At 38.8% G+C, this 14,889-nt stretch overlaps 1 protein-coding gene across 2 annotated transcripts in view; it reads right to left on the bottom strand.

Annotated features, from left to right (window-relative positions):
• Window positions 1-14,010: 14,010 nt before the first annotated feature.
• Window positions 14,011-14,889, bottom strand: part of LOC147620722 (DEA(D/H)-box RNA helicase family protein) — an 88,308-nt gene continuing 87,429 nt past the window's right edge. For both annotated transcript variants that reach the window (XM_086824994.1, XM_086824993.1), the window contains exons 7-8: window positions 14,682-14,854; window positions 14,011-14,595 (exon numbers count right to left, since the gene is read on the bottom strand). In XM_086824994.1, coding sequence (XP_086681120.1) covers window positions 14,370-14,595; window positions 14,682-14,854 — 399 coding nt within the window. In that variant the 3' untranslated portion in view covers window positions 14,011-14,369. The remainder of the gene's footprint in view (window positions 14,596-14,681; window positions 14,855-14,889) is intronic.

Below are 14,889 nucleotides of genomic sequence, written 5' to 3' on the forward strand. Positions count from 1 at the left end.
GTAACACCATGTAGAGTTCACAAAGATGTATTTAAATATACAACAAGTCACAGTACTGAACACAGCAAATGGACCAGCCCAATCAGCAAGCCAAAACCCCATAATAGTGCCCAACACACATAGCTTGTGGTATTAATGTAGAGGAAAAACCTACTAATGCAACATTATACACTAATTATTCAATGTTCAGCTATTGTTGCAGATTAGAAGCCAAAACAGCCCCGTCTCCTCCCCCTGCCTCTGAACTAGCCTCCTCCACCTATGTGTTGTTGTGATTTGTGGGACTGTTGTTGCTAACCATAATTATGATTACCTGTTCTGCCACCACCTTGGCCACGACCTTGACCTCTACCTCGTCCTCTACGTGAACTTGTGTAGAAAGCATGTTGCTTCGAACTACCTTTGTTTTGTGAGCAACCCCCCTTCCTAGATTAGTCAATACGTCTAAGGTGTGGGTATCTAGGGTTTGCAAAGGGTTGGTACCTAGCATGTCTAAAGGCTTAGGACTTGTGATAATGCTAGGCAAGGGGCCAAATCCTAGAGGGATTGATGAGATAGGGGGTGTAAAACCTCATGACACACTTATTGTAGGCATGGCAAATGGAATGGGAAGATGCATTTGGGGCACGTACCTCAATGGCTCAAAGATATCAACTATTGGGTTCAGTCTAAGTGTGAGCCCATGTAATCCCTCTATCATTGCTATATCTTTAACGTTATCAATAGCTCCTTAATGAGCAAACACATGTTTTTTTTTTGCTTTTTTGATTTTCTTATAGACCATTACAGCCTTAGGAGGCCTGGTGTACCCTTCGTTGGGTCAAACGGGTGTTTGTTAGGCGCTACACGCACGTGAACAACCTCTAGGATCTTTTTTCCAAAAAAGTGCATGCCAGTAGTATCCCAGATGGAAGAAGAGGTCTCAAAACCTATTTTCCATCAGTGTCTCAAGATGAAAATTTTTTCCAAAAAGATTTTTCCTGTTTCGCACCCCATTTTTTAATGTGTTTCAAAAGGAATTGAAAAAACTCTGTATGAGAGAAATGTAGTATTTTTGGAGTACTACAACTTTCTCTCTGAGTTTTTCGTGATTTCTTCATTTAGACACTCAAAAAGTAGCCCGAATATCATTCATAATCGTTTTTGGATTGTTTAGGGTGATTTTTAGTGCTTTGAGGGTCGGTTTTTTTGCCTCCATTTTCAGGTCGAATTTTGAGGCTATTGGTTAGAAGCCAAAATGATGGATTTTGCCCTCGGATGCTCAAGACCAATTTCGAATAGCTCGATGATGGCTTTTCAATGAGCACTAGAGCGAGTTCATTGGATTCATGGTTTAGGAGATATGAGCCTCCAAATAGGGCTGTTTTTTAGACTTTTTTTCTCTTTTTTCTTTTTTGGCCCCACCAGACCCCCTTTCACGACATGAACGAGCAGGTTTTCACAATGTGAAATGGACTTCATGGATTTTATTAAATTTTATTTTGTTTTATTGGGGCATGAGACCATAAGGCGTGAACTGCTTAAGGCATGAGACCTTAATGCGTGAAACGTCCGAATTAATTTTTTTGGGCCACGAGGACTATTCACGACATGAAACAATAGGTGCGGTTCACGATGTGAACTAGGTGGTTCACGGATTTTTATTTTTATTTATCGAGGACTGTTTCACGACGTGAAACACCAGGTACAGTTCACGACGTGATCTGCGTGGTCACGGATTTTTATTTTTATTTTTGGCCCAAGGGCTTGTTTCACGACGTGAAATAGCTGAAACAACAGGTATGGTTCATGACGTGAACTGGGTGGTTCACGGACTTTATTTATTTTTTTGGCCGTGGGGGGCTGTTTCACGTCGTGAAATAGCAGGTACGGTTTACAACGTGAACTGAGTGGTTCATTAAATGTTTATTTTTTATTACAGGGACTATTTCACGATGTGAAATAACAGGTACGGTTCACGACGTGAACTGGGTGGTTTACGGGTTTTATTTTATTTTTTTACCACGGGGGCTGTTTCACTACGTGAAATAGCAAGTACGATTCATGGCATGAACTGGGTGGTTCACAAAATTTTTTAGTTTTTTGGGTGTCTAGAGGAAAATTCAAATTTTCTTGTTTGGGGTAAATATTTTAATTGGGGAGATATGGGTATTTTCCCAAAAAGACAAGTGGGAATCAAAGCAATCAACCCTTTTATGACACACGCTTTATAAATGACCCAACAAAATGGACAATTTGATAACTCATTGGCATCTTTTCATTCAATGCTCATTAGCCTTAATGAGTTATGCTAAAAAGTGCTTAGAAATTAATTAATAATTAATCCTTTCACTAATCTTTCTCTCTTTTAGACTAATCAAGGACTCTAATTAACCACTAATCATTAATTAATTCACACCATTGAGCACATCATTGGATAGAGTATGAAATTTCTAAGCTATGTGCATCAACTAATGTGTAAATTAATCTATAGTTATAGATTAATTAAACTCTTAATTTAGTCTCCTCTTTATACAAAGTTAAGCAAAAGTGAGGGATAGGTGTTTTGATGTATCTAGATGCTCTCAAAACACCAAATTAAGCAAAAGTGAGGGACAAGTGTTTTGATGCATCTAGATGCTCTCAAAACACTCAAAAACGCTAATTTTGACCTCTCACATGATCAAATTGGATCCCAAAAAACACATTATCTAATCTTTTTACCTCTTGAACTAGATTAATCATCCCTTGATGACAAAACCAATCAATTAAGGAAGATTAGTCGATTTCAATAATTTTTAAGAGTTTTTTAACTCTAAAGAAAGCTAAAAATCACTAAAATTATATTGTATTGTATTTTTTGATGCAATGGAAGCAAACAAAGCCTAATACACTCTATGTGCAATCCCTAGGAACATTAAAAACCACATTAACAACAACAAAAACAATAATTTAAGCTAAAAATTAAGCAAAAAACATTCTTTATAATACAAAAAAGAGAGCTAATCTACACCATATCACACACAAATCACCATCAAAACCACATCTTTTTCATGGGAAACCACTAATCAAGACAATGGGTAATTGGTAATGCAGAGATTAGAGAAAAATGGTGGAAAAAGCCAAGGGATGACTCCTCGACAGTGGCGGCAAAAATGTTATGGCTCACCCTAGCCCCCCTTAAAACACATCCAACAAGAGATTACCTGGTGAACCGCAACTGTCATCATTGAGGATCTTTCCAATGGCCGAGCTCGTAACCCTTGAGGTCTCCAAGCTTACAACTCCTTGAGAAGCAATTCCACCACATCTCCCACAAGCAGTCTCACACCACCGTGTTGCACTACATGTACTCGTCTCGTCTCTCACCTTACTTCACTCACACACACTCACTAGTATGCATTAGAGAGAGAGATTCACAAGAGAATTAGCAAGAGCAAGACTCTATTGCACAATGGGAAAGTCCTTTGTATTATGAGAGATATTCACTTATACACATAGCCATAAGTGTTCACACTCACGTAAATTGTGGTGACCGACCTGGAACTTTAGGCTCATAAGAGGCCTAATGCTATTACAATGACTCATCTCATAATATATACGTCAAGTGCATCACTCGAGACTTCATCCTAACTTACTACCACATGCTGTTGAAGCGGAAATCGCCATAAGTATTCCATAGGACCATTACGGGTGCCCGTCCAAGTTGTAGATTTGGACACCATTGCATCATATCTTGAATGTATGACCTTTTGGTGTATCTACCTTGACTCCTTGATATAAGATAATGGTAGTAGCTCGTGTTAACCCTAGGAATGGATTAACAGTAGCAGAGATTCAGGGGATAGGTGAAGGTTAGCTAACATGAGGTAAGAGACACTAGTGTTAAATCTTTGTAGAATCCGAAGTATTTGAAGGTTTGTGAGTGTTAAAGGATATAGAGGTGAGGAGATCTGAATCAGTTGAATAAGCTGAATTAGTTTATTTAGACTTGAGTCAAATAAGAGTCAGTAGGACAACTAACATATTGAGTAGGGTTCTAGAGCTAGATATTTGGGGATTTAAGAATGCTAGTTCTGGAGAAAAATCTAAGGATCTGCAGGATAAGAAATCGACAGAGATCAGCACAGCAACTAGCTGAATCAGATTTAAATCAGGTAGTGGTCACTTGAGAGTCAGTTGGGGTCAGTTTAGGTCAGCAAGTTATCAAAGAAGGTCAGCTAAAGAGATAGGGTTGAAGATCAAGGTTGTTCAGAGTCATATCTGACCTGAGAAGCCATTTTAGAGGATTAATCGATTTAAGTTGAGGAGAGTAAGATGTTGGATTGTATCATAGAGATTCAAAGGATATCTGAAGGTCAACTAAAGTGAGGTAAGAGATTGTTCAATCTTTGCAGGATCTGAAGTGTTTAAAGATCTGTGTGAGTGTCAAAGGACACTGAGGTGAGGAGATCTGAATCAGCTGCATTAGCTGAATCAGTTTATTCATACTAGAGTCAAATAAGAGTTAGTAGAGGATAAGTGACGTATTCAGTAGGGTTCTAGAGCTAGATATTTGGGGATTGAAAATTGCTCTGGTTCTGGAGGAAAATATGAGGGTCTAGAGGACAAGAAACTGACAGATGGTTAGCACAGTTAATTGAATCACATTTCAGTTAGCTGAGAGCTAGGGTCAGTTAAGAAGATAGGTTTGAAGATTAGGGTTGTTTAGAGTCATATCTAACCTAAGAAGACACTTCATAGAATGAGCTGACTCAAGTTGAAGAGGGTAAGGTGTCGGACTGTATCAACAGAGATTCATAAGATAGTTGTAAATTTGATGTGTGCCCTAGGCTGGGCAACTCATACCCATATGTAGAGCAGATGTAGCCTAAGTAGAGTGATGATCAAGGCCAGAATGAACCCATGTTCATAATCATGTGTATTCAGGGTACTAATCAACACTCTTTCATTTTTACCATACACAATCGTTAAAACAAGGTATTAATCCAGCAATACTTAGCTCTAAAACACATAATGATGCCCATGAATATAGTTCCATAGATTAGTTTAATTTCTTGCAAAAAACCCATCTTATTCAAGTATGAAAAAAACTAGGGCGACAGAAGGCCCCCTGCAGACTCAATAAGAAAGCGAACAGGCTAAGTGAGTAAAAGAACCCACCTTCAATCTAATATATGGGTCACAGAGGCAGATCGAAAAAATCTCCATCATAGCAACAAGTGCCACAAGAACGTTACCACCCACCACCATCCTTTGTGAGATCATGATAAAAAATCTTATATAGAGGAAAAGCAGAGTCGCAGAGAGCAACCTGTATTTAGTCGGTGCCACAGAAACGTAACTCCCCACCATCCCCACCCCTTGTAAGGTTGTGATGAACACAGAGATGCAGCATAGTTGCAACATCCAATAGGTCCACCAATGTGAAAGAGTTTGCAGAAGTAAAGAACCCTAGCAAAGTAGGCTATTATTCCATTTGTGCCATTATATGTGTCACATGAGCACAAATGGAGTAAGTGTGTGTGTGTGTGTGTGTGTGTGTGTGTGTGTGTGCGTGCGCGCCCGCGTGTGTGTGTGTGTGTGTTTTACGACTTAAAAAGCCCTAAAACACGATTCTATAATGAATCAAAAAGTTCTCATAATTTTAAATGCAAGATTAAAACAATAAACAAGACCAATGGTACAATTGGAATCATGTACAGTGAGTTAAAAAACTAGATTTATTATCGAGTAAAAAACCTAGATTTATTATCGAGTAAAAAACTAGATTTATTATCGACGAGTAAGTGAGCCAATGGTGTTAAATTCAATCTAAAAATTAAATTATCGAGGAGTCCTAGGTATCATCATGGCATAAATCGGTTTAAAACAACTCACTCTCAACCTACCCTTAGCAGATCAAGTCACTGCCCATGCATTGAAGCATACCATTATGTTGGCGGTGGATACCAAAAATGGAGAACTACAGAGGGTAATGTACATGCAGACCCTTAATCCATGAGAAAACAGTAAACACGAATGCAGTGAGAAGAGAAATAACCTAAGAATGGGAAGTAGATGATAACTATAGTGATTATACCTTCAGTGGGTTGTGAATTTGATGGTGCATCTCTAGGAACCATTTCCTAGTAATGTCAATTACCAGAGCTAGCTTGCTGAGTGTTATCACAACTTTAAACTCATGTTCAAAGATCTAAACCTGATATTGTTTAGTATTGCTTGGTAAGGATAACCAGTCAGATATAACCCTCAGTAGTGTCAAAGGCATAGTGATAGGGTCAAAGTCACAAATGGGGTTCAAAGATCAGAAACATTCAGTATAAGTGTAACTTTTCCAACACCTACAGTCACAGCCTCATTACTACTCGTAGAAAACAGAGGAGCATATATTCCCGTAGCATTTAAAAATTTAAAATCAATAGTAATCAACTTATACAAGTAAAAGGGACCAGACATTATGCTTCCCAACAAGCAGGAGGAGTACTAGTAGAGGGTTACTCTCCCTGAGCCATGTTGGTTGCCGAGTACTCCGATTGGCAGTTGTAGAGTAGAGGATGTATTTCATGAACAATCAAAGATAGTACCGATTGGAATCATGAACAATCAAAGGTTACAACTAAGCCACAATAGAAATCTTGAAAGAAGAAACTTTTTTAAATTGGATAACCCAGTTTTGGGTTAAAAATCAGGTACCAACCCTTTAGGGTATCAAAGAAACCTTTTAAGGTAACTTGCTCATAAGCATAAGTAAATAAAATGTACGTGCGTGCGTGCGTGCATGCGCGCACGTGTGTGTGTGTGTGTGTGTGTGTTTTGCTAGTTTAAAACATATACAATATCCATAGATGAATAGACAAACTATTCATGAAGCCATACCATCTTGATTCAAATAAATGTTATACATGAAACAAGTTCAACTATGAGTCATGTACAATTTAGGTTCAATGATGACAAGTTGCATCTAGTGGAAATAAAATTAAAGTAGCAAGGGAAGCTTGTTTGAAATTAACCCCACAACAAGAGAGAAGAGAAGGGAGGTCCTGTTACCAGCATCCATACAAACAGACAAAATAATTTGTTAGCCTAAATGTATATTACAGGTGTCAGTGGACCTATCTGCATGTTATAGATGTCACCCTTTTTCCGCAAGTTAAAAAATAAAAAAGCCTAACCAAGCTTAATTATGTAAGTCCAAGTAGCACTTAACACCATATGTACTGATACATCTAGTTGTTATGTGTTTATCCAACAGTCACCATTAAATTTATGTTGAAAGAACATCCATTTAGCAAGATCATTAATATCTTACAAATCTTATGAATTTTTTATAAGCTAACTTATGTCTCTATCAATCTTGAAATCCTGCTAATGAGAAACTAGATCAAGTAGGTGAAAGGGGAGTGTACTTCCTCTCAGTAAGAGTAGACCAAATGAGCTAAAGATAGCAAAGTAATCATTGCTATGTAACTAGCAAACCTGCATATAATTTCTAAGGAGTAGCACCCCTAGAACTAAACCTTGTAGGTTTCATTAAGATGTCACTACTTGAAACAAACTCTCAAAACTCAATAAGACTCTAAAAACACTGTGAGTGAAGATCTGAAGTATGTTGAGTCAAAGTTTGAGTCATATATAGCATCAATTTGAGAGTCATCAATGTCCGTGGGGGTAGGATCAGGTGAGTGTTAGGACCTGTTAGCTGAGGGTGTGGAAGAATAGAGTTAGTCTTTTTGGGTTGAGAGGAAGCTATTTTGGGTCTAGTTTAACAACCAAAAGTCAGTCTAACAGTTTGTGGGTAGAAGGATATCTAACAGAGTCAACTGGAAGATATCTGATGTCAGTTTAGGGGGGTTATAAGGTTGAATCTTTGTGAGATTTAAGGTTTTGGAAGGTTTTTAAGCCTTATAGGATACATAAGTGGAAAGATTTGAGTCAAATCAATCAGTTGAACCAGATAGAACTTAGGCAGACATCATAGTTGAAGGTCACCTAAAGTGAGGTAAGAAACTGTAGTGTTCAATCTTTGTAGGATCTGAAATGTTTGAAGGTATGTGAGTGTCAAAGGACACACATAAGGAGATATGAATCAGCTGAGTCAATAGAGGGTCTGGGGGAGAAGAATTCAGATTACAGTCAGGTAGTGGTCAGCTGAGAGCCAGCAGGGTCAGTTTAGGTCAGCAGATTGTCAAAGAAGGTCAGCTAAGAAGATAGGGTTGAAGATCAGGGTTGTTTAGAGTCAAATCTGACCTAAGAAGACATTTTTTAGAGGATTAGTTGATTCAAGTTGAGGAGGGTAAGGTGTTGGACTGTATCAGCAAAGCAGAGATTCAGGATAGTTGTAAATCTGCTATGTGCCCTAGGTTGGACAACTTATAACCATTTGTAGCATATCTTTAGTATGAGCAAATGTAGTCTAAACATAGTGATAATCATAACCAGAATGAACTCATGTTCATAACCATGTGTATTCATAGATCAAAGCAACACTCTTTCAGTTTTCTCAAATACTTACCATGCAGAACAATTAAAACAAAGCTTTGATCCACCAATATTCAGAGCTAAAACACATAATGATGTCCATGAATATAGTTCCATAGATTAGTTTAATCACTTCCGAAATCCCAGCTTATTTGGGTATGAAAAAATAGTGTTTTTCTCAAGTACTTGTGTACCGGGGTAGGACCCCCTACAGAGGCAAGGGTGAAAGACATTGTGTAATGCTCAATAAGAAGGTAGACAGGCTAAGTGAGTTAAAGAACCCACCTCCATTCTTATATATGGGTCATGACGATTGAGGCAGAGTGGAGTCGTCTTTCATCTTCACCATAGCAACAAGTGCCGTAAAAACGTTACTGCCCCCACCACCATCCCTTGTAAGATTATAATGAACAATCATGTATAGAGTCGTGGCAAAGTTGCAGCAACCCATAGGCAGTACGTACCATAAAAACGTAACTGCCCGCCACCATCCCCTGTAGGGTTATGATGAACATTCATGTATAGAGGTGTGGCAGAGTCACAACAACCCATAGGTCTAATGTGAAAGAGTTACAGAATTAAAGAACCCTAGTAAAGTAGGCTATCATACAATTTGTGCCATTACACTTGTGATGTAGCACAAATGGAGTAAGTGTGTGTGTGTGTGTGTGTGTGTGCCCACCCCAACCCAAGCACCATACTCAAAATGAAGTTTAGGCCCCTTGAGTATGGGCCTACTCCCTCATCAGAGTGATGACTAAAGACGGGTTAAATTTAAGTCTTGCCAACCCGCCCTATATGCCAGTTGTTTGCATATAAGTGACACATTGTTGGGTGCTTTCTCTAGCCCAACAGTCATAAATGTATCCGTAGTCTCGGATAATTCTATTAGGATGTCATGTGTCATCCAATTGGATTCCTTATCCAGCCAATTGTGCGGAATGCCCTTTATTCTTTCCATAAATATAAATGGAAGAATTTGGGCTATGTTCTGAGGGACATTATACTCCAATTGGAGTCTTTTGGCAAAGTGAAACAAGTAATCAATTAGTGCTGCAATGGCCATATTTGGGTTAAGTGGTTCAAGTGGAATATGGTTTAAATCGAAAATGGGAGAAATTCCATCTTCTTTGTTTTTGTCTAGAGTAGCCAATAGCTTAACCCAATCATTAAATGATAGGATTTGAAGGAGATAACCTAATGGGATCTGGGTTAGTCGAGGAGAGAATCTTCCTGCAGTTTTCTTCATCTTTAAAACAGGGCCAGAACATGTTGACATGCCTTCGCAGGAGGTGTTCGCTTGGGATCTCAGCCCCATGAAATAAGGGTGAAATCTGCAATTAACATAGTCAAGAGTCATGTATGAGAAAGGTAAAGAGGTAGTTATGACTTCCTTCAACCAGTTAGCTTGTGAGTCATAACCACGGCTAGAAGGTAGTACTTCCAACCTTATCACTTGGGTCAACAACCAACTCCATAAAGACACTGAGGGAGTAGTTACTGACTGGCACAAAAGGGATCAAGATTGGTAGGCTAGGTTTTCCCTAAGGCCAACCCTGTGTTGTATAGGTGTGTGTTGCTAGTTTAAAACATATACAATATCCACAGATGAATAGACAACACTATTCATAAAGCCATACCAACTTGATTCAAATAAATGTTATACATGAAACAAGTTCAACTATGAATCATGTACACTTTAGGGTCAATGATGACAAGTTGTATCTAGTGGAAATAAAATTAAAATAGCAAGGGAAACTTGTTTGAAATTAACCATAAGAGAAGAGAAGGTAGGTCCTGTTACACCTGCATCCATACAAACATACAAAACAATTTGTTAGCCTAAATGCGAATTGTAGGTGTCAGTGGACCTATAAAAACAAAAAAGCCCAACCAAGCTAAATTATGTAAGTCCAAGTAACACTTACCAACTGCATGTACTGATACATCCAGTTGTTATATGTTTATCCAACACTCACCATTAAATTTATGTTGAAAGAACCTTCATTCAGCAAGTTCATTAATATCTTACAAATCTTATGAATTTTTTATAAGGCAGCTTGTGTCTCTATCAATCTTGAAATCCTGCACAGGGACCTGAACAGAACCAGATCAAGTAGGTAAAAGGGGAGTGTACTTCCTCTCAGTAAGAGTAGACCAAGTGAGCTGAAGATAGCAAAGTATTCATTGCTATGTAACTAGCAAACTTGCATACAATTTCCAAGGAGTAGCACCTCTAGGACTAAACCTTGTAGGTTTCAATAAGATGTTAATGTTTGAAACAGACTCTCAAAATTCAGTAAGATTGTAATAATCTCAGTAAGATTGTAATAATCTCAGTAAGATTGTAATAACACTTGTGAGTGAAGATCTGCAGGTTTGAGTCATATAGCATCAGCTAAGGTCATCAGTGTTCGCGAGATAGGGTCATGTGAATCCGTTAGCTGAGGGTGTGGAAGAATAGAGTCAATCTTTTTGGGTTGAGAGGAAGCTATTTTTTGGATCTAGTTTGACAGTCAGAAGTCATTCTAATTCAGTCAAACGGTTTGGGTGCTGAAGGATATCTAACAGAGTCAGCTGGAAGATAGTTGATGTCGATTTAGGGGTTATAAGGCTGAATCTTTGTGAGATTTAAGGTTTTGGAAGGTTTTTAAGCCTTAGAGGATACATAAGTGGAAAGATGTGAGTCAGATCAATTAGTTGAACCAGATAGAACTCAGGTAGGCATCATAGCTGAAGGTCACCTAAAGTGAGGTAAGAGACTGTAGTGTTCAATCTTTGTAGGATCTGAAGTGTTTGAAGGTATGTGAGTGTCAAAGCACATAGAGGTAAGGAGATCTAAATCAGCTGAGTCAACTGAATCAATTTAGTCAGACCTGACTCAAATAAGAGCCAGTAGAGGACAACTGACATATTCAGTAGGGTCCTAGAGCTAGAGATTTCAAGATTAAAGATTGCTAGTTCTGGAGGAAAATCTGAGAGTCTAGAGGACAAGAATTTAGCTGAATCAGATAACAGTCAGGTAGTGGTCAGTTGAGAGTCAGGTGGGGTCAGTTTAGGTCACCTGGTTGTTGGAGAAGGTCATCTCAGGAGATAAGGTTGAAGATCGGGGTTGTTCAGAGTCATATCTGTCCTAAGAAGACATTTTTTGGAGGATTAGCTTATTCAATTTGAGGAGGGTAAGGTGTTGGACTGTATTAGCAGAGATTCAGAGGATAGTTGTAAATTTGTTATGTGCCTTGGGCTGGGCAACTCATAACCATCTGTAGTGTATCTTTAGTATGAGGAGATGTAGTCTAAATAGAGTGATGATTATGGCCATAATGAACCCATGTGTATTCAAAGATCAAAGCAACACTCTTTTAGTTTTCTCAAATATTTACCATGGAGAACAATTAAAACAAAGCTTTGATCCAACAATATTCAGAGCCAAAACACATAATGATGCCTATGAATATAGTTCCATAGATTAGTTTAATCACTTGCAAAATCCTATCTTATTCAGGTATGAAAAAACAGTGTTTTTCTTAAGTACTTGTGTACCTAGATAAAAGGATCCTCTTACAGAGGGAAGAGTGAGAGACGTCGTGTAATGCTCAATAATATGGCAGACAAGCTAAGTGAGTTAAAGAACCCACCTCCATTCTAATATATGGATCATGTGAGTGAGGCACAACGGAGGAGTCTTCCATCTTCATCATAGTAGCAGGTGGCCGCCCCGCACCATCCCTTGTAAGATTATGATGAACAATCGTGTACAGAGGCGTAACAAAGTTGCAGAGCAACCCATAGATAGCAAGTGCCACAAAAACGTAACTACCCACCCCACCATCCCCTATAGGGTTATGATGAACATTCTTGCGCACAGAGGTGTGACAGAGTCGACAACCCATAGGTCGAAAGAGTTACAAAAGTAAAGAACTCTAGTAAAGTAGGCTATCATGCAATTTGTACCATTACACGTGTCATATGAGCACAAATGGAGTAAGTGTGTGTGTGTGTGTGTGTGTGAGAGAGAGAGAGAGAGAGAGAGTGAGATTGAGAGTGAGTGAGAGAATCTAAAGTCAAATAGTTTTATATAATTTTATCATTTTGTTGGAGTTCGTTACACTTTCGTGTGTTAGGCTAAAGGCTCAACAAAAACAGCATTTTAATGTATTATTATTAGTTGAAATTTGAAAAAAGTCTACAGTCATAGTCAATGCCACAATCCACGGTGTAAACTTGGCTCATAAAGATGATCTAGAAACTGCTACACTTTCCCTACCTCCCATAACTATCTAGGCTAATCTTGAGCCCCATTTGTGTCCCCCAATGTAAAGACAGGCTGTCCAAGGGTAATGTCTACCTAGTCCATGTGTGGACCGCTATGAGTATATCAAATAGCCTATTTGACAGTGTGTCAAATCTAATCCAAGCCATCTCTAACCCATCTAGTTGCCTAGGCCACCTTTCCATGTGCCCATAGAGATGTCGTGCGCTCGAGCTGCTCAACCATGGCAACCCCTTATAATGGAGGATCATACAAACATGAGCTAGCCGACGTCTAGACAAATACAATATAAGAGTTGAGCATTGATATCCAATAGTTTGTCCTTCAAAAATTTACAAAATAATCTATGGTATATATCCTCTAGTGATTAAAACTTTGATGTTAAAATGTGCACCAAATGATACAAATCAGATGAGGTCAATAGTCTCCATCCTTGGGTTGTGAGCAAACCTAGTTGTGGGTTTTCCGTTGGGTATTAACATGAATACATATTATTTTCAATGCTATAGACGAGAACATATGAGCTCTTGTATGCCAAGAACCAAAGAAGTCAAGTACTACAATTCAAGACAAATACCAAATTATACAAACTACCAAGCAAGCCAATGTGAACCTTCAAGGTAAGAGAGGTACTAATGTATAGATTGTTTAGGTTCCACAAACAAATTTGGATCATCCTTGTCCGTAATCTTAGATCAAGGTTTTTGCCACCATTGAATTTTAAATCTTTCCATGTGAAGAAATTTACGTTCTATATAATCCTTTATAAATTCCATTTCTTCATGTCCTTGCTGTTGACCTGAGTTTATTTCATCAAAAGTAGCTCTCGATATTTTGTTTAACACAATTTTGGGTGGCCACAATTATTGTTATCTGACATCTAGACTGTCCAGTCAAGGAATCACTAGAGAAGATCTAGTTTAAGTGTTTGTAAATAAATCCAATGAATTAAAAATTGTGCTTTTACCTTTTACTTCTTGAATAAATTTTGTGAAGGTTGTCTACGGCATGTAGGAGAGTTGGCAGTTAATCACACTACCAAACAGGTGATGCAGCCAATGAACATCACACGACAGGGTTGTCTTACACCTGCAGGTGTGCGCACCGCGGGTGAACTGGGTTAGTGTCCCCATGCTGTAACTTGGATTCTCTACTCCCCTAAACCATCAAAAATAGGGGTCTAGCTTGGATTCACTGATTTCAACTGAATAGCAAAATCTCAACTTGGAGGCAGGGAGGGGAGGAAAAGAAGAGGAAGAGGGGGGGGGGGGAGACACCTTTCTGTGGAGGTAGTTCTCTTTCTAACCTTTTAGTTACCTCATGTCTAAGTCTAAAGAGCTTTTTACAAATCATAAATAAAAGACCTCTTCCTCTTGGCTTGGGGCAAGTTGATTAAGCCAGAGATTTCTGGAGGTCTTGGTTTTGTACATAAGATTTGCCCAAGTATTCGGGACTTGCCTGAAACTGTAAAAGAGATCGATACAACACACAACAACAAATATATATGTTCCAAGCTTTTTCAAAAATCAAGCGCAATAGTCACAAGAAAGCTTTTATTGCAACAGACCCCTGAGTCATGGCATATTTGAAGTGATACAGATAAGAATCCGTACACTAGCCAACTTTGCACAACTCTTCAATAAGAATGCGATGGCACAGTGTGTATAGGATGGCCTTTCTCATTGCGAACCATGATCTTCCGTGCTAGCGAAACCTGCTTACCGACGACAAACACAAATGCCTTGCCAACACCACCAGCTCGAGCTGTCCTGCCGACCCTACGCACATACTCACTTGGATCTCTTGGGAAATCAAAAAGCACCACATGCTCCACATCAACTAGATCCAAGCCTCTAGATGCTCTGCGCACTCATCATGAGAAATCAATGCGAAGCCAAGCAAAACTTGATAACAAAACACAAAGACAAGGAAGGATAAAATCGAGTACCTGTCAGTGCAAACAAGATACATGGACTTTTTGGAGTCGACCTCCATGAATTGCTGCATGCTCTCTTGACGTGCTTCCAGTGACAGAGCTGCATGGTAGGGAAGAATAGAGAGTCTGCTACCTTTCCTGTCTGACCGCTTCAACGCATTCTCAACCTTTCTACAGGTTTCGATCTGCAAGTTCCCGAATCAAGGTTATTTCAAGTCAC

The sequence above is a fragment of the Cibotium barometz genome, chromosome 31, assembly GCF_041138505.1.
Source record: "Cibotium barometz isolate CiBa-2024 chromosome 31, ASM4113850v1, whole genome shotgun sequence".
NCBI lineage: Eukaryota > Viridiplantae > Streptophyta > Polypodiopsida > Cyatheales > Cibotiaceae > Cibotium > Cibotium barometz.